This window comes from Aspergillus pseudonomiae, assembly GCF_009193645.1.
Source record: "Aspergillus pseudonomiae strain CBS 119388 unplaced genomic scaffold BDV37scaffold_57, whole genome shotgun sequence".
Lineage (NCBI taxonomy): Eukaryota > Fungi > Ascomycota > Eurotiomycetes > Eurotiales > Aspergillaceae > Aspergillus > Aspergillus pseudonomiae.
In genome coordinates this window covers 131843-151336 of record NW_022476049.1, presented here as the reverse complement: position 1 = coordinate 151336, position 19494 = coordinate 131843, and the positions used below count along the sequence as shown (strand labels likewise).

At 50.1% G+C, this 19494-nt stretch overlaps 7 protein-coding genes across 7 annotated transcripts; 5 read left to right on the top strand and 2 right to left on the bottom strand.

The window, feature by feature from the left end:
- Positions 1-690: 690 nt before the first annotated feature.
- On the top strand, positions 691-2876 carry BDV37DRAFT_285218 (uncharacterized protein; the record flags this gene model as incomplete). The annotated part of the gene is made up of 5 exons (XM_032087667.1): positions 691-781; positions 856-1010; positions 1102-1677; positions 1743-2118; positions 2182-2876. The coding sequence occupies 5 exons, from the start codon at positions 691-693 to the stop codon at positions 2874-2876; spliced, it is 1893 nt and encodes a 630-aa protein (XP_031939278.1).
- Positions 2877-2888: 12 nt separating this feature from the next.
- On the bottom strand, positions 2889-5323 carry BDV37DRAFT_295732 (transcription factor domain-containing protein; the record flags this gene model as incomplete). Its single annotated transcript, XM_032089960.1, has 4 exons — positions 2889-3650; positions 3723-4095; positions 4151-4639; positions 5309-5323. 4 exons carry the CDS (start codon positions 5321-5323, stop codon positions 2902-2904), a joined length of 1626 nt encoding a protein of 541 aa, XP_031939277.1. The 3' UTR covers positions 2889-2901.
- A 136-nt stretch (positions 5324-5459) lies between these two features.
- Positions 5460-7463, top strand: BDV37DRAFT_285216 (putative MFS sugar transporter; the record flags this gene model as incomplete). Its single annotated transcript, XM_032087666.1, has 9 exons — positions 5460-5544; positions 5600-5799; positions 5863-6053; positions 6103-6187; positions 6237-6430; positions 6484-6525; positions 6577-6633; positions 6681-7065; positions 7128-7463. The coding sequence occupies 9 exons, from the start codon at positions 5460-5462 to the stop codon at positions 7461-7463; spliced, it is 1575 nt and encodes a 524-aa protein (XP_031939276.1).
- Positions 7464-8135: 672 nt separating this feature from the next.
- Positions 8136-8828, bottom strand: BDV37DRAFT_285215 (MARVEL domain-containing protein; the record flags this gene model as incomplete). Its single annotated transcript, XM_032087665.1, has 1 exon — positions 8136-8828. One exon carries the CDS (start codon positions 8826-8828, stop codon positions 8136-8138), a length of 693 nt encoding a protein of 230 aa, XP_031939275.1.
- Positions 8829-9517: 689 nt separating this feature from the next.
- Positions 9518-12404, top strand: BDV37DRAFT_285214 (glycosyltransferase; the record flags this gene model as incomplete). Its single annotated transcript, XM_032087664.1, has 5 exons — positions 9518-10362; positions 10467-10627; positions 10675-11038; positions 11109-11459; positions 11546-12404. 5 exons carry the CDS (start codon positions 9518-9520, stop codon positions 12402-12404), a joined length of 2580 nt encoding a protein of 859 aa, XP_031939274.1.
- A 1289-nt stretch (positions 12405-13693) lies between these two features.
- BDV37DRAFT_295729 (uncharacterized protein) lies at positions 13694-15565 on the top strand (the record flags this gene model as incomplete). Its single annotated transcript, XM_032089959.1, has 2 exons — positions 13694-14163; positions 14224-15565. 2 exons carry the CDS (start codon positions 13694-13696, stop codon positions 15563-15565), a joined length of 1812 nt encoding a protein of 603 aa, XP_031939273.1.
- A 452-nt stretch (positions 15566-16017) lies between these two features.
- Positions 16018-19223, top strand: BDV37DRAFT_253692 (tRNA (cytosine-C5-)-methyltransferase). The gene is made up of 4 exons (XM_032082564.1): positions 16018-16098; positions 16185-16363; positions 16442-18568; positions 18629-19223. The coding sequence occupies exons 1-4, from the start codon at positions 16078-16080 to the stop codon at positions 18969-18971; spliced, it is 2670 nt and encodes an 889-aa protein (XP_031939272.1). The 5' UTR covers positions 16018-16077; the 3' UTR covers positions 18972-19223.
- The last annotated feature ends 271 nt before the right edge of the window (positions 19224-19494 follow it).

The following is a 19494-nucleotide window of genomic DNA, read 5'->3' as shown; positions in this document are numbered from 1 at the left end:
TTGTTGACTTTGCGTGTGCCCTCTCTGTTGAGTGCCAGTTGCAACCAGACCTCTGGGTGAGCCGGCAATTATCCCTGACCTTTGGACTTATAGTTTCCTTTCAATTATCATCTTTCGGCGTAGTAAGCGATGAATAATGATGGACGAATAAAGTAGTTCACGAACCTGTGTCCTGCATTGTATAGATCTCAGGAACATGGTATTGCTCGTTTCTCCCCCTGTTATATGACCGATGAAATTAGCCAACGGGAAAAGATCATAATAAGCTTCTGCGGGTCCACTGGAATATATTTCGGACTTAGTAAACTGCTGCATTGCTGATCAAGCGGTCTTGACAGCTACTCAGTTGCTCAGGACTTGAGGGTAGCATATGAAGGTTGTGATGAGTTCTGAGCTGTATCATATCGCTCGATGTGACTGAGTCTCAAAATGACCCAACAATGGTGCAGAGCCCATACTGGAAGCAGCTATATCAGGTCCAAAAGAAGAGTGGAGAGTAAAATCGGGAACCCGGGACGGCAGTTGGAACCACCGCACGAACCGATAATGTGGGGAAATCCGTTCGGGAAAGTTCCCCAGAATGTCCTTTGACGCTTGCGCTTTCCGTATTTAGATCGGTGCCAGACCCAAGGCGTTCCGTCCTTGGGAAAATGTGATTATCTTGACTCCTACTTTTCAACGCTCCTGACAATGGACGACGACGGCTCTCCAACCAAAACCGCCCCTAAATTTACAAGATGCAGGACCGGGTGTTTACGGTGTCGAAAGCGACGGCGGAAATGTGAGTAATATTATCTTCCTGACGCTAGATCGTCTGTGTAGCGCGGCACTAATGGAACCTGCCTCAAACTTTAGGCGACGAAGGAAAACCTCGCTGCCAAAATTGTATCGACAAGAACCTAGACTGTCAATATGGGTTGCAAGTTAGCTTCCTGCAGAAGAACACTTTCACGGTTACCGCAAGTGAACTGCGTACGCCCAAGCCTGAAGTGAATTATGACAAGATCAAAGTGGGTAGTGTCTCTTGCTTTCTAATATTGAACTGCATTTCTTCAATTGGGTCACTGTCCACTGTATGTGCATACTGATTCTTGGGTTTAGTTTGTCCAGGAAGATCCACTGGGCTGTACCACCGATGCTTCCGTGGAGGATTCGCCATCCCCCGTTGCCAGCATTCCGGAGGCACATACTCAGAGTGATCCTATAGTTAGCACAGTAGTCATCGCCGGCGAAAGAAAAGATAGTGATCGGAGGGATAACCGTGACTTGGATGAACACTATGGTGATGGGGGTAGTATTCATCATGATACCTTGGACTTATCACATTGGGATGGAAGCCTCAACATATCGCCAGATGGGACCCCTCACCAGGACAAGGATGATGCTGTTCAAGGCCTGCTGGCTCTAGGATCAACAGCTGGTCCGAATGGTATCATACCGGAGTCGACTAACCTGTCGCTGCTCAGTCCCAATGTCACGTTATCGTCGCTGATGAATACCCGGTCCTCGGAGGTAAAGGACATTCCACTGCCAACAGTACCTACCGGACTTTTGGACAATCCCAGACGTACGAGTATTAATGGACTGTCTACCTCCATAAATACAAGTATCAGTATTGAATCGGAAGCCCGTAGACTCGAACTTCTCCGCCATTACCGCTACCATGTTGCTACTTGGGTAAGGACATTCTTATATTCCAGTTTCCAGTACAAGCTTTTCTGACTGCTCTTTGGTAAATATAGCTTGATATTTGCGATTTGAGACACCCATTTGGAATTAATGTAATTCAGATGGCAATGAGCTCAGACAAACTTCTCTCTGTGATATTAGCACTTTCCGAAACGTGCATCATTCAGCGGGGTCAGTGGAATAGAGCAGGTCTTGAGCAGCTGGCCCTTCGAAAGAGCAACCAATTGGACCAACTAGACTATGATCATCCTGACTCCACGGAGCTTATATTGTTATACCTTCTCGAAGATATTCGACGTCTAGTCACAGATGTTCCAAAAGCTTGGATCCACTGGGTGAATAGGGATGTCCCTTTTGTAAATCACTTGGTTCAGCATGCCTACAGTAAGAACATGGAGTCGACTGCTTACTGGATGTTTTTACGTATAGGTACGTTCGACGCTAGCCTATCTGCCATATGATATGTACACCAGCTAACATGATACCTACCAGACTTAGGAGTGGCACTCGCTAACGATGTCCCCCTTCGAATTCCGCTCCCAATGCTCCCGATTCCCAGCCTATCATTGTTATCTCGTGCCGAGGATGGCTGTGAAAGGGTTAGCCATTATACCAATGCTGTCTTGTGGTTATGTGGGAAGGCTTTAGCCTTATGCCACCAAGAAGCTATGCCACACCCTCTTGCGACTTCACATGAGGTGATGGAAAATTGGTTGCAAGTGTTTGGGGAGCTTGAGCAGTGGCAGCATTTGCGGCCACTAGAATTCGAACCAATGGTGGAGATAGACGCGAGAGATCAAGTACTCAATCAAGGGAGCGAATTCCCATTGCTTCTATTCGCAAACGGGGCTGGAACTTTCAGCAATCAGATATACCATACCGCAATGCTGTTGTTGCTCCAGTGTAAGCCACGAACTGCACTGCTAAATCACCCGCAGTCTCCAGTCCTATCTCCTCTGTGGCACGCATACCGTATCTGCGGTATCGCGCTCAATAATGATACACGCGAAAGTTGGGTCCCGTGCTTGCTTGCCTCTCTCCTTCTTGCAGGGAAGCATATGACGCACGAATCGCAGCAAGAGGAAATCTTGCAAGGCTTTGATCGCATCCGTGGGATCACCGGTTGGGATACCGGCGAATATCTGAGCCACCTCCAAGAAGAATGGTCGTTTCTCGACGGTCTTTGAAAAGTCGGGCTGGATCATCCATTCATTATAAGACTCGCGGCGGTTCACGGGCAGTGGAGAACTGCTGATCATGATCGTTTGAGGTGCGTCGGCGGGTACTATATCCCCAAGCAATATCCAAGTCTCGGATCCGCCAACACGTCCCCCATCCCGTTTCAGCTTCAATGTCTCGGATCAGCTTTGTGATCTCCTTATGCTCCGACGCATGACTGAACAACCGCCCTGCAATCCATAGAGGCTGCAAGGCGTTATTCAGACACCCCTGATGCGGGTTTGCAAGAGAGATACCACAGATTCGTCGCGCATGCCATAGCATGGACAAACTGGGTGATCGCGGCAATCTGATCCCCTTCGGCATCATCTTGAGCAACAGGAGGCATGCCGTATGATAGAGCTGGTTTGAAGAGATGGCGGCCCATTGAACAAACAAAATATGTGGGAAGGGCTTACGGTTGACAGTTTGGACGGGCAGCAATTCGCTCGGCCGTTCCGAAAGCCATCGTTGTAGGTCGTCCCATAACCGAACCCAACGCAAGCAGAATGTTTCGAGGTTACAGCCGTTCTGTTCATGCAACTCCACAAATTTCGTGCGATCTGAGACGAGCTGGGTTGCTCTCATACAGAGATACACAGCATAATTGGCATGCATGTCAGGCGACTTAGCATCTTGGAACAATTGATACGCATCCTCTTCTTGGTAGCCCGGGGGAAGCCACTTGGAGGGGTGTAGAAGCGTAGTTTGGGTACCATCTGAGATGAGTGCACCACAAAGATCTGAGTATATGATTAGATTTGTATATAATGAGAACCTAATGTACTTTTGAGGTAAAGGGGAGCAAAGCTTACCCATCCGCGCATAGCACCAGAACACAGCTTGAAGTAACCCGTTGCTAAATCCGTGAATCTCGAATGCATCAAATAAAGCAGCACATCCTTCGAGATGACGGCGCCAATCCTGCGCTCGAGCGGACATCATCTCCAAACAGCAAAGTAATACACACGCGGCTACAATCTTCGGATCGCGTACTTGCAGTACCGGGCTTAGGAGTCTTATTGCTTCCTGGTATAGCTCAAGGCTATCGAACAAGTCCTGAACGCCCTCTTTACGCTCCATATGCCGTGCTGAGAAGGCGAGAATGGCGTAAGACAAAGCCGGAAATGTTCGCGCTAGTGCGGGAAGCTGCTGACGGAACGTGCATTGCGAGTCGAACATGTCGAGCTACCGGGTGTCAATAGAAGAGATGAATCAAAGATGGAGCATAGGGTGCGCTTACCCACGGAGCCACCTCGGTCACGTAATTCTTCAGGTATTTAATACGTTTGCTATTTGAAAAAGGCGACCGATGAGAGTCTTCCTGTTGTCTTTCCCGGTGGGATTGGGGCATTGTGTCAATGCCAACTCGATCCGTCCCTCTATCACCAAGCCGGTCCAGTATCCCGGCATCGGGGCTAGGTGCCCGCGTTGGAGCAGCAGAATAAGCTAGCGAGAAAAGGATACATCGTAGTTCTTCTTGGGAGGCGAGGAACCCTGGATCTTGAGAGAAGCCATCCTGGTACCAGCTTCCGGGAGACTGGAATGGTCCTCCTGACGCGGGAGAGCTGTGGCTGATGCCATTGTAGCTCTGTGGAGGAAGTGGTTGAGACTCATGATAATCAATTGGATTTGGGTGAGTTATCTCATTCGCACCGGGTGACGGCTCTTCCTCGGCGGGCAGTGGATGTTGCGAGGCGGTGCTCGAGACTCGCCGGCGCTTCAAAGGCGGCTCAGCGGAAAACATTGCTCAATTTGGCTGTTGTCTTTCACGATGAGGGGACCCTTTTTTGTTTTGTTTTCTTTTGTTTGGTATTGAACAAAGACCGGCCAAGACCCCGATAGCAAGTAGGTAGGCTTTCGGGGAGAGATTGATGTTGGGATCTTCGGGGAGAAAGAATTGATTGGGTAAAAGGTTCCTGAGCCGAAGACCGCCTATCAATGAACTAAGGGCTCTCGGCCGGCTAAAGACACTTGCCCTTTGCCTTACTTCGCCTTAATCGGTGGTTAAGACGGCGCCAAGATCGATGCTTTATCTTGACTTCTTTGATTCGGCTAAACAGACGAACTTTGTCCGTTGATTGTATGGTACGATGGCGACGTTGCCTTCGTTGGACTTGACTCTTTCCACCAATAACTCCACAGCGATCTGAAAAGCTGGGGAAAGTGGCCGGGTCTGGGGAGTGGCCAAGGTGATGACGTCTAAAAGAGGCGAGCAGAGACAAATTTGAGGGCGAAGATCCCCCGTTTTGAGGTTAGACTCTTGCGGGGTAGCGTCGCTTTCTGGGGTAACGGGTGGCTCGCCTTGCCTCTTTGGGCACCTTCGGCTCTTCTGCATCCGGGGCAGTTTTTTTGCCGACTGGTCAAGTTACACTTACGGGTGACATGGTGACTCGTATACTGGACCTTGCGCCATGTTGGGCTCGTGCATTGTGATCATGTATAAATCTTATCTACCCCGTGCTGTGCGATATGTCTCCATCTGGTCCACTTCCCCAGATTTTCCATCTTAGACCATCCCCATACAGACCCACGCGAGATTGCGAGGCACAATGGTGAAGCTCAACGTGTTTGGCACAGGGTTCACTCTGCAAGCTGCCATTTGGGCGGCCTGTGGAATGGCGTTCATTCTCTTCGGTAACCGACTCAATCGCAGATAGACCTACATGCATGGAATTGCTGACCCGCGCAGGATACGACCAAGGTGTTTTCTCCGGAATCGTCGAGAATGAGGACTTTCTCGACACCATGGGTAACCCAGGAGACAGCTTGATGGGGATCATTGTTTCCATATACAACCTCGGATGCTTTGCCGGTTGCATTGTGAACTTCCTCATAGGCGATTGGCTCGGACGGAGAAAGGCTATGTGGCTTGCGATGGTCTGGGTGATTGTATGTTTTCGGTGAGGTTAGACAGTGACAGATCAGTTGCTGACGCGTGAGCCTTGTTTTCAGATCGGTGCCACCTTGCAAGCATCTGCGTTCTCCGTTCCACACATGATGGTTGGTCGCTTCGTGACGGGTATCGGCACTGGGATTGAAACCTCTACTGTGCCCATGTATCAGGCAGAACTCTGTGAGGCGTCCAAGCGTGGTAAACTCGTCTGCAGTGAGCCTTTACTGGTGGGTGTGGGCATTGTCGTCAGGTATCACACCTTTTCACCATGTTGTACGACCTATTCTCACAATTTGCAGTTACTTTTTCGACTACGGAATGAGCTTTGTCGGGGGCCAAATTGCTTGGAGATTGCCCATCGCGTGTCAGATGCTCTTTGGATTCGTTAGTACTTTTGCTCCAACTGCGGCAGGATTATTCTAACTGCTTCAAGGTCGTCATTATACTTGTTTTCGGCCTCCCCGAGTCTCCGAGGTATTGCTACAAGGAAGGACGTGACGACGAAGCGTTGCAGATCCTTAGTGATGTATACGGTCGACCAAAAGACGACGCGAAGATTCTCGTCGAGCAGGCCGAGATCCTCGAGGCTCTTGCTATTGAGACCAAGCATGGAGAGTACAAGTGGAGGTATATTTCCCTACTTCACCCCACTTCGAGAATTCGAAGCTCACCAGCAATAGAAATATCCTGAAGCGCGACGAAGTTTGCACAGGCCAGCGAGTGTACGTATATTCTCCAATTTCACGCCAGCACCAAACTAACAAAGAATAAAGTCTCCTCGGCTATGGAATGCAATTCATGAACCAGCTCGGTGGCATCAACCTTCTAGTGTACGCCTCCTACGCCTCCCCATTAAGCTTCCGGCTAACAACTGTAGATACTTCATTCCGACGGTCCTCAACACCAACGTTGGCCTTACCAAGAACCTCTCCATGATCGTCGGAGGATGCGCCCAGATCATGTTTGTCGTTGGCAGCTTCTTCCCTACCTTCTTCGTCGATCGAGTAGGCCGCAGAACGCCCATGATGTGGGGCTCCTTCGGCCTTGGAATCTGCATGATGATGGTTTCCATCCTTCTCAGCTTCAAGGGCAAGGAAAATGGCCACGCGACCTCATCGGCTTCAGTTGCTTTCTTTTTCCTCTTCATGCTTATCTTCGGAGCATCAGTCAACTGCATTCCATGGGTGTATGTACCGGAAATCCTGCCACTGCACGCTAGAGCTAAGGGAACGGCTGTGGGAATCTCTTCCAACTGGATCTGGGTAAGTTCATCGGGGTTCTACTTTTTCGATCAAAAGAGAAGGAAGATACTAACCAGTCACAGAACTTCTTCGTCGTCATGATTACCCCCGTGATCATCAACCGTCTCCAGTGGAAGGCGTATCTGATTTTCATGTGCACCAACTTTGCATTTGTGCCCCTCGTTTATTTCTGCTACCCCGAAACCGCCAAGCTGAGTCTCGAGGAGATTGACTACCTCTTCACTCAGCCGGATAAGAGTGCCGTGAAGGTTTCCTTGGAGCTCCAGAAGGAGCGGAAGAGGCATGGCCATGGCCCCAGTCTTGTCGCGGATACTGGGGTCTTGAGACGTACGAGTGCAGTGCCTGATGAGGGCTTAGAGAAAAATCATGGTGTTGATGAACATGTTGAGAGGGTTTAGATCATGGATTTTTCTATATATTATGATTTTACGATGGCCGAGAAAATGTCTCGGCTTTTGCTAATTGGATGGTTGATTTTAGTAGATTTACTTTAGATTCCGATGTTTGTATTTGTATTTAAGGGACGCTAAGTGAAGATTTTATCTGTATACCCCAGCATGGCCTTTTTCAAGCATGGATGAAATTCATTGAATAAGTCATTAACTAATTCCAGGAGCAATGCGCCCTGTTCTTAGCTGTCATAGAATAGTAGGAGGGACATAGCGAAGTATAGCAAGGCTGACGAGAAGAAGGTTTCGTTGTGCCATAACCAATGTCCACGTCATGCGTACTCTTTAGCACCCATTGCATCTTGTATTGCGGTATATCGCAAACCATGTCAGATGGATCTTAAAACCGGTATAGCATGACAAATAAGCATTAGACGATCTAATATCATGCAAAGGTGGAATGTATTTGACCAGAACATCGAGTGAAGGCCCCGGAGAGGGACATGGTGAGAGAAAAGTCCACCTCAACATGGAAGGCTTCTTGTATGATCCAGCTACCGGGCAGCAACGCTCACTTAGCACGCCTCAACCAGCCCAGAACGGATACGACGACCCGGAAATGTGGCCTGGAGCGAAGAACCAACTCGAAGCATGGTCAATAGTCGGTACTAAACGGAGCAATCAAGAGTATGGCGGAGGAGCGACATCAGAATCCAACTGAGTTGTCTCTGGTATTCCTTTGTTGTCAATGCTCTCCTTGATGATTTTCTCGTTGACTATAGCAGCAGGAATCGCAACCACGTTTTTCGCCTCGTCGCAGATCAAACCACTCTCCACGTCACTATCCCTCTGCAGTATCTGTTCTTTACCAGCATCAACTTGATCCGTCCGCCGTGTGACCTTGCGTGTCCGGCAACACCATGCAATACCCAAAACAGTCGTCGTAAACCACAGCAGCATGCTGACCAGACTGATCCAGACCGCAGCGCGCATGCGAGGAATCGACGACGTCTGCTTTTCATATTCATCCAGGACATTGTTGGAGACATACATCGACCCGAAAGTGCCCACCTGGGCCAGCCAGAGCACGAAGAGTACGAAGTCCCACGCTGACCATGCGACGTGGGTTACGGTGACGAAGCAGTGCACGATGCAGGTGAGTGCGGTCACTGCCGCGACGAACTCGGCGTACACCCATTGTGAAGCGGCATGGGCGTTGATCGCTGTTGTGTGGGCTAGATCGACGCCGTAGAGACCGGCAATCACGATGGCGAAGACAAATTGGAGGGTGCGGAGGGCGGCGCGGGAGATGACGCCGCAGAGGCCGCCTTTGTGCCAGTATTGTTCGATCATTGGGGTTGTGGATTTTGCCATCTTGGGGGTCGGTTGGGATAGAGGAATTATAGCAAGAAAAGTCACTGGCTATGTCTTATGGAATCGGGAAATGAAGCAGGGACCCAGTCTGTTCTATCTAGGGACTCTAGTGTGCTTTATAGTAGATTGGTGGAGTGGCAGGCAGGGTCGAAAGGGTTACGACTGTACTACTAAAAATGTGGACCAGCGAAGGTGGTTGAAATGCATATCCTTCCCTCCTGGCAGTGCTTTTTAGTTCCACTTATAGAATCTTTTCAAGCTCTCCCATGGTACGTTCTGATTTAAGAAATGGTCTATTTTAGGGCGGACTTCCTAAATAGGTGATTTTTACGTATTCGTATGATTTCCGCCACTCTTGTGCAGCGGAAGCTAACCGGGCTGGGAATTTCCATCGTGTTCGTATGTAGCAAAAGAACGAAGGATATCCATTTTAAGTATGAAACTTTCTCTGCCTCCGGAATGTGGCCGACTGCATCGAACAGTTTGCTGTCTTGTCCATGGCTTCTAAATCATGGGTGGATCATGCAATGCCTGTTTGTTCCCTTTCTTCCCCTTTATAGTTAAAGTTTTCTTCACCCCGTTTCTCCTCTTATACTAGACAACGGTACCCTAAATGCAGTTAAAATTAGAACACGTTGGATCTGCGAAGACTGGCACAACTACGCTGGTGCTTTTCCTAATCAACCATCATGACTGACATGAGATGTTTCGCTGCTGAAGATGGAAGCTGGGAACTTCCTCCGCCGTATGAGCCTATCCAGTCCTCAGGAGGCGCAGATAGCCACCCGACAAGGAACAATGGGGCCTTCCCATTATCTGGCGCTTCTTTTCCAGAGTTATCGCCGACAAATGATGGTCGAGTAGATGTTCATATTGGATCGCGGTTCAGTCGGAATCTGGAATGGCTTATGGGAAACCAAGCCGCCGAGACGCCCCAGACTGCAGGAGAAGCAGCCCCATCCGTACCATGTCCTGCCTGGGATCTGCATCTCAACATCGTGATCCAAGTTGTAGGTAGCCGTGGCGATGTACAACCCTTTGTCGCCCTGGGCAAGGAATTGCAGAAGTACGGCCACCGCGTGCGACTGGCCACGCATTCCAAATTCGAGCAATTCGTCAGAACCGCCGACCTTGAGTTCTATCCCATTGGAGGGGACCCAGTCGAGCTGATGTCCTATATGGTGCGCAACCCCGGACTTATTCCAAGTATAAAGAGCCTACGAGCCGGCGCTATCCAACGGAAACGTGCCTTGATGGCGGATATTCTAGACGGCTGCTGGCGGTCGTGTATAGAACCGGATCTATATCACAAGACCCCATTCGTGGCGGATGCCATAATTGCAAATCCTCCGAGTTTTGCCCATGTCCACTGTGCGCAGGTGCTTGGTATTCCTGTTCATCTTATGTTCACGATGCCTTGGACGAGTACTAGGGCCTTTCCTCATCCGCTTGCGAACTTGAAGTATTCGGGTAACGACCCGTCGCTGGGGAATTTGGTTTCTTATCATTTTGTGGAGTGGCTGACGTGGCAAGGGTTTGTCTTCCCTCTTTTTGTTTTTCACATTGGCATTTCTTTTTGACTTCATGGTTTCTTCATTTCTCCACTGGTGGAGACGAGCTTCGGCTGATAGATCTTAGACTAGGGGATTTGATCAATACCTGGCGCAGAAATGTACTGGGCCTAGACCCCGTCCCCACTTCAGAGGGCCCAAACCTTGTAGAAGCGCTCAACGTGCCCTTCACATACTGCTGGTCTCCCGCATTGATCCCGAAGCCCAAGGACTGGGCATCTCATATAGGTGAAGATGACACCCTCACCCGGACGAAATTTTGGCTAATTTTGCAGACGTCTGCGGGTTCTTCTTTCGTGACCCACCGGCTTACGAACCCCCAGCAGAACTTGACGCCTTTCTGTGTGCCGGTCCGCCACCAATCTATATCGGCTTCGGTAGCATCGTCCTTGAGGATGTGGAAAAGATGCTGTCTATCTTACTCGATGCTATTCAAGCGACCGGAGTACGGGCCATAATATCCTGTGGCTGGAGCAATGTCGAACGCCGAGAGACCCCCAACGTCCACTATATTGACGACTGTCCGCACGAGTGGCTCTTCCAGCGTGTGGTCGCGGTTGTTCATCATGGCGGCGCGGGGACAACAGCCTGTGGCTTGCGCAATGGAAAGCCGACTACCATTGTCCCTTTCTTTGGAGAGTAAGTTTTGCGTTTCTCCTTCCTTTAAAAGCCCTGGGTTCATATGATAGTAACCAACCTTGCGTTACAGCCAACCATTCTGGGGTAATATGATCGCCGCCGTAGGAGCCGGCCCTGAGCCAATACCCCACAAGAACCTCACCGCACGGAAGCTGGCTGACGCCATCACCTATTGCTTAACCCCACAGGCTGTTGCTGTAGCGCGGGAGATAGCACATAGGATGCGTCAGGAGTGCGGTGTTCGTGCTGCAGTTGAGTCGTTCCACGCGCATCTACCGCGGCGTAAGATGCAGTGTGATCTTATACCGAGCGAACCTGCAGTCTGGTATTTTAAGACAGGAAGACGAACTGTCAAGCTGTCCAAGATAGCTGCGTGGACCTTGAAGCACCAGGGACGTATCCAGGGCAAGCATCTGAAACGGTGAGTCAGACCCTAGGCATACAAATCCGGGTTTGAATACAGGAAGACGTCGTTGTAGCTAACTCATTCATGATGAAAATAAGCAGATACCAAACAAAGCCATTTACTATTGAGGCTCGTCGATGGGACCCGTTTACAGCCATTTCGTCGGCCTCACTGTCAACCCTCACTGGCATGGCCGATGCCACAGCAGGGATCTTTATCGATCCATATAAGGAATACAAACGTCTCCGAAAATCTGACCGCAATCGTGACGCCTCCAACCCTGTCATCATTTCATATCCCCCACTCGCTGCATCTGAGACATCATCTACGACAGAACCAGCATTAATATCACGGACGCACGCCTCTCCGGACATCTCGGATACTGAAATTAGCCCCGATGACCCAGCCTACGCGCGGCAGATGGCTATTGCATCCGCTACCAGCCTAGGGATCTTTCTCGGCCGATCCTCTCGTGGCGCGCTGGTAGATCTACCTCTTGCTGCCGTTGAAGGCATGCGGGCCGTGCCCCGACTGTACGGCGAAAAAGTACGTGTGCACGACCCGGTGAGGGACTGGAAGAGTGGTGCCGGTGTGGCATGGTCGACCTTCTCTCACGGCCTGTACGAGGGTGTTACCGATATCTTTGTGCACACGTACCATGGGAAGAGGAAACAGGGCGCCCTCGGGGTGGCAAAGGGCCTGACTAAGGGCCTAGTCAGCTTGACAGTTAAGACGGGGGCGGCAACGGTTGGTCTCATCGCGTATCCGAATCAGGGTATCTATCGCTCTCTGATGAGCACCGTACGGAAAAGACCTGCAAAGCTGATTGAGGAAGCAAGATGGGCGGAGGCAGAGTGGACTACTAGGGCCGACGAGGGTGTGCAGATAAATGCAGCGGAGTTGTGTTCGTTGTACGATGAGTTGTTGTCTACTAGGGAGGCAGCCCGACGCGGGCGGTAGCATCTAGCCTTGTAGTTGGTATTGTACATAGAATACTCTATAGAAACTATGCAGCCTATTAGGTAGTGTTCATCCACGTATCCAGCTATAACCGTTACAACACTGTAGAGGCCGGATATACCCCTCTTCTTCATTTATCTAACAATCCTGGAATACTAAATGATCAACGTAGGCTCGGCGAGTCTTGGTATCGCCGTGAAACTAAACATGAGCTTGCGTTGAGCCGATAACTTTAGTATCCAGCGGATTCAGCAGCAGCATCCTTGAACTAGGCAGCGTTGATCGACATCTCATTATCCACCAGTGGATCCCGGTGGGACAAAACGAAAAAGTTCCCCCTTTGGGCATGGAGATTTCGAATCTACAAGTTACTTCTACTTGATAAAACAGATTGTGGGTCAAGTATCATCAGTTATGGCGCGGACTATCTGAGTCCTAGCTCGATCAATCTCTGTTGGAAGCATTGCTTTTTATAGTGGGTGGCCGGACTGGGAAGATACATCGTGTCTATTGACTGAGGTAAACCGTAACTGTGCACACTTTTATATCAAAGAGGAACGAGGAACATTAGAGGCGGATTAAATTAGAAAACTACCCCAGAATCCAACTGGTGAGACTCCACATTGCCTTTCCTATTTGGGTTATTCTGTCGTATTCGTATATTCTACTATGGTAGAATGCTGTTACAGATAGTCAGGTTACATTTCTTTTTTCTCCTCCTCTCTATCTTTAGAAAGTAGACGAGAAACTCTTTTTGAACAATTAACGCAATCTCAGGAATTATGTATGACGTTGAGAGTAGGCTTATGCTTCCTGTCATCTAGCTTCAGGGTCCTTCATGGATAACTCACTGCTGTGAAAATCCACTGCCCTACTACATCTTGTATCAATGGACTATTCTATATTATCTTATCGCTTGTAGAGTACCGTCCATGACTCCATGGAAACCCAGAAAAAGGACCAATGGTGGATTCACAAAACGCCCCGCCGTGCTATAGTCCTGAGGTGGACGCTATGAGATCGTCAGTGAAACGAAGGTGCCTATTCCATGTGGTAAGAATATCACTGCCCGTACCGGTGTCTCTCATCTATATCCTGACACTGACTGGTTGAGCTCCGCTATAGTAGGATACACACTCACATCCACCGGCCCACCAATGTCCTTGGTACCCCCTTAACAGAAACTCGTGATCGTCTATCATGCAGGCTAGCCAGGTATATATATGACTTCCTTGCGCCACTCATAGAGTTTTATGATTTGACCAGACCAAAGTCTTTCTTGACTCATCATGCTCCCAGTCATTGCTCTCGCGCTGGCCCTGGCGGCTCCAGCATTTGCATCGCCCTCTTGCAAGGTGACTCCGTTAGACTCAGAGTGGCCGACCAATTCAGACTGGCTATCTCTAAACGCCTCCATTGATGGTAGGCTTCTCCGCACCGTGCCCGTCGCCTCATCGTGCTGGCCGGGTAATCCGTTTGGATCGTCCGTTTCTTGCAACAGCGTTCAGTCAAACTGGACGAATGGAATGTGGCTGTCTACATTTCCTGAATCAATCGACTACCCAATCTATGCGAACAATTCTTGCTTGCCCCCGAACGCCGCGGGTTTCGTCAAAGGTAGAGGCTGTACGACTGGAGGTCTGCCTGAATACATCGTGAATGCGACCACCGAAAAGCAGATCGCAACGGCAATGCACTGGGCCTCAGAGAGGAACCTTCGGATTGTGGTCAAGGGAACAGGTCATGATTTAAACGGAAGGTATGTTACTTTGGTGTTACATAGCGGGTGTCGCTGACATGCTCTTTAACCTTTATTTAGATCTAGTGGTGCATTTGCCCTGTCTATATGGACTCATAACTTGCGCAAGCTCGAGCGCGATAGATCCTGGATGCACCCTAGTAAAAGCACCTCAGAGGACGTGTTCATTGTGGGCAGTGGCCAGCAATGGGGAAATGTACTCAACAAAGCCCTCGAGCACGGAAGAGTGGTCACCACCGGCCAGGATCCTAGTGTTGGACTGGGCGGTTACATTCAGGGTGGTGGTCATGGTCCCCTCTCCCGCACGTATGGTCTTGCCTCTAGCCACGTTCTCCAGATGAGGGTCGTCACAACCGAAGGCAAGATTCTGATAGCCAACGACGCCGAAAACCAGGACCTGTTCTGGGCCCTTCGTGGCGGCGGTCCTGGTCTGTATGGCGTCGTCACAGAGTACGTCATCAGGCACCACCCAGCGCCCAACAGCGTGACAATGGGCAACCTTTTGATTGCACCCAAAGGTAGTAGCAACCGAAGCGCAGAATTGTCCTGGGATGCAGCTGTGACCTATCTCTCAGCCCTTCCAGACCTCATGGATGCCGGCTTGGCTGGAGCTTGTATGCTAGCGACGGGCCAGAGTGCCATGAACTTTGCATCACTTTCAGAGCCCACCACTGGTGCTGTTATTCAGCAGGCCTTTTGGTCATTCAACTCGACGCCTTTGGTCATGGAGGCACTTGTCAACCCTATTCTGTCAAACATCACTCACACGGCCGGTGGAAACAACAGTCTCTCCATCTCGTTCAGTGCTTCCTCGCAGAGTAATTACTCATCTTTTTTTAGCGCCATTTCCGGTAGTGATGCGGCCGGCGGGCAGAGTGTGGTTTCTAGCCGTTTACTAGGACGGGCCGAGCTGCTTGACACGCCGAGGCACAAAAGACGTGCCTATCTCAAGACAGCAATGCGCGCTCAGAATGAAACTGCCGGAACATACGCAACAATCGGTCTGCAAGGCGGCCCTGGGGTGCACAATACGCCGCAGGGGGAATGGGGCGCATTGCTTCCAGCCTGGCGCTCCGCATATCTGCATTTTATTTCCAACGGTGCTACCGTTGACCCTATCGCTGCAGGATCGCCAAAGAAAGCACTGGAAAATGCGGCTCGCTTCAACGAGGTTAAGGAGAAGATGTGGAGAGAGTGGTCGCCTGACTCGGGTGCCTACATGAACGAGGCCAACCCGTTCACCAGCAATTTCAAGCAGGACTTCTATGGCTTGAACTATGATCGTCTGGCGGAGATCAAGGCTAAATACGACCCCAGTGAAAGCTTGTTCGTCCTCTCCGGTGTGGGAAGTGACAAGTGGCAGTATGACTTGGATACTGGCAAGTTGTGCAAAGGTAAATAAGTCTTGTTGCCTGATTTAAATAAGGCTATTTCATTGAGTTTCTGGTGGTATACAGAGACCTGGAAGCTTCACTTTTTAGTTTGTAACCTAAGGTCTGTGTTGTAAGAACTGCGCGGGCAGACATTCGCCTTCCTATTTGGCTTTTGGATGTCTTATTAAACCAACGGAAATTGGATGCACGTTTTTGAGAGCCCAAAAAGAGTAAACAAATAAATGCTAGTTGGGTAAAACCCATATAATAGAACCTATGTAAGAAGTTATGCCTCAACTTGATTATTCAATTATTGCATCGTTGCATCTATATGACCTAGTTGGCAATGAAATAGGGCTTTTGATATCAGCAGGCAGGCTAACCCAAATCGTAGAGCACGATTATCTAACCCGGACCGAGGGATAATCCGGAGTGGGATGTTTTCTGGAGCTTGCGAAACCAAGCATTTGCGATGATCGTTCCGCAGCGGAGAAATTCCCTGTAACTTTTTCTGCTCTAAAAAATATTTCCTCCTTGCACCATGGGTAAGCGCGGAAGGAAGGTGAGAGGCCCAATTCAGGTCCAATTGTTCTATTGCTTGAGATCTTGCATTCTCAATTTTACAGTAACTTACACTATGTGATGCAGGGTCAAGGCGGCCGTGGTGGCGGGCAGCGCCAAAACTGGAACGACATTCCCAAGACGAACGAGAAGTTTGAACGTTTCTATAACGAACAAGGGTTTATTCCCGAGGAAGAAAAGGAGGTATTCTGGGAGTACCTGCGGAGAGATCTCCCCAACAGTTTCCGATTCACAGGATCACGAGGGTACGTTATCGGTAGATTTTCTCCGCGCATGATGCGCAAATTACCAAAACGGCCAAGATACTAATCTGTGGCCTAAAGACATGCTCTCGCGGTCCAGGAGCGCCTCAAGGAATTCTATATCCCCGAAATCACGTCAATTAAGTATGAGGGCAATTTCGTCGAGCCACCGAGCCCGGTCTCCTGGTACCCTGACCAGCTCGCGTGGTCGATGACCACCCCGAAGCAAGTCGTTCGCCGTTTCGCTCCGTTCGCCAATTTCCAGAAGTTCCTCGTCGCCGAGACTGCGGTTGGAAGCATTAGCCGACAGGAGGTTGTTAGCATGATTCCTCCGCTTTTGCTTGACGTGAGACCTGGTATGACTGTGTTGGACATGTGCGCCGCTCCGGGTAGCAAGTCTGCACAGCTTATGGAGATGATCCACGCTGGAGAGGAAGACTCAATGCTTCAGGCTTCCAAACAAGTGAAGGAGGGAACCGCTGGTCCCGAACCTCTGGGACCTGAGGGCCTCAACGACGATGGTAGAACCACCGGTCTTCTCATCGCTAACGACACCGACTACAAGCGCGCGCACATGCTTATCCATCAGATGAAGCGACTCAGCTCCCCAAACTTGATCGTCACAAACCATGATGCTACTATGTACCCCTCGATTAAACTTCCCTCTCCTCCCGGACCCAATGGAAAGGTTCAGAACAAATACCTTAAGTTCGACCGTATCCTCGCGGATGTACCGTGTACTGGTGATGGAACTCCCCGGAAGAATATCGGTGTTTGGAAGGAGTGGACCCCAGGCAACGCTTTGGGACTCTACGCTACGCAGGTTCGCATCCTTGTGCGCGCCTTGCAAATGCTGAAGGTCGGTGGACGTGTTGTGTACTCTACTTGCAGTATGAACCCTGTTGAGAACGAGGCTGTGGTTGCCAGCGCTATTGAGCGCTGCGGTGGTGCCGCCAATGTGCAGATTGTCGATTGCAGCAATGAGTTGCCGGGTTTGAAGCGAGTTCCCGGCTTAAAGTCATGGAAGGTTATGGATCGCGATACAAGGATGTGGAACACCTGGGAGGAAATTGAGGAGCATCGTGCAAGCCAAGGCATCAGCGGTCTTGGTAGAGTTGCTGCAGGCATGTTCCCTCCCAGTGGTGAGAACGCAGACCTACCTCTCGAAAGGTGTATTCGTATCTACCCCCACCTTCAGGACACTGGTGGATTCTTCATCACTGTTCTGGAGAAGAAGTCGGAGATTCGCGCCAAGCCAGAAGACTCTTCGAAGGTCATTCCCAAGGGAACCGTTGCCGCACTCACTGAAGAGCTTGAATTCAAGCAGAAGAATGGCAATGGCCAACCATTGGAGAAGATCGATGCGTTGGATGATATGGTTACCCCGAATGAGAATGCTGCAGAGGAGGCCCAGAGGAACGCTACTGTTGCAGAGGCTACCCACCAGCCCCCTTACTCTGCCACCAACCAGATGTCCCCTGCGAAGAGGGATGCAGAGAGCATGGAAGATGAAGTCCCTTCCAAGAGGACCAAACTCGATGATGGCTCTGAAGTAATTGTGGGTGATCGGCCTGTTCACCAGCCGGCTCCTGTGATTGAGCCTGATACTATGGATACATCCGATGCTACTTCCACGCCTGCACCTCTTGAAGCGAGCAAACAAGCAACGAGTGGAGTGCAGGCCCTACCCCCTCAGAAACGGAAACCGGGCCAGCCGATTGAAGAACCTTTCAAGTACCTGGACCCTAAGCATGAGGAGCTCCCACCAATTTTCGAATTTTATGAAGGATCAGACCGGTTCCCCAGAGATCGATTCATGGTCCGTAACGCACAGGCCATTCCTACCAGAACTATTTACTACACTAGTGCTCTGGCGCGCGACATCTTGACTGCAAATGAGGGACAGGGCATGAAGATTGTCCACTGTGGTGTTAAGATGTTTGTGAAGCAAGACGTGCAGCGCCCGGGTGTTTGCCCTTGGCGTATCCAGACCGATGGCTTGAGAGTCCTTGAGCCATGGCTAGGTCCCGGTAGAGCGGTCACCCTCAAGCGGAAGGAGACGTTGCGGAGACTTCTCGTAGAGATGTTCCCCAAGGTCGATGATGAGGGATGGAAGGAGCTTGGAGAAATTGGAGAGCGCGTGAGGGATATCCCAATGGGCTGTAGTGTCCTGCACATTGAGCCTGATACTTCTGAGACTGGCTTCAGGTATGTTTGACTGGGTCTACTGTGTTGCATTTGAACCAAAATCAGCTAACTGTTTACTAGCGAGCGAATGGTCCTTCCCCTGTGGCGCTCCCTGCATTCCGTTAACCTCATGCTTCCCAAGGAGGAGCGTCGCGCTATGCTTCTTCGTATCTTCAACGATGATACCCCGCTTGTTAACATCACTCAGAAGCGCGCAAATGCCGACACACCCGCTTCGGCGACTCCCGTTGTTGAGACAACAGACGCTGACAACACTCCGGCTGCAGCCCCCGCTGGGGCGGAGGAAGAAGCAATTAAGCATGAAAACGAGGTTCTGGGGCAAGATGAACAGGAGCAGGCCGAAAGCCGTGAGACCTGGCAGAAGGCCGGTGACGAAGAAGATCGGTCCAACACCACTGTATAGTTTGTAATATGACTGAGGATCTATCGGGATAGTATACATATATTTGGCAAAAGCATTGATTGTACCATGAACAGACACAGTGTTATTCGTATATTTGCTTGGGCGGTTTAGCTGTTACCAGGGCTAGGTTACATAGAACGGGCCTCTTATATGAGTTCCATGCATGGCCAGTCTCGTAGAAAACCCAGATGCCCCTGGTTCGCTTTCACCGGGGTGATACATCCAATGAAGGAATCGCCTGGTTCCCTTCACATTGAAGTCTTTCTATGTACATGTACAACACTGAGCAAATTACCAACACAATGAAAGATCCTATGGAGCGCACAGAAGACTACAGAGCGGTTTGTAGTACAGCAATTCACGACTCAACGATGGATTCAAATATTTATGTGGAAAATTACCCGAATGCTACCGGGGGGAATTGCAAAGGAAGCACTTTATCAGGGTTGAACCACGTATAGGGCCCCTTTAAGAGTAGCCTTCCAGGGGCGTTTAAGAGACGCACAGCACCCTAGCTAAGGAA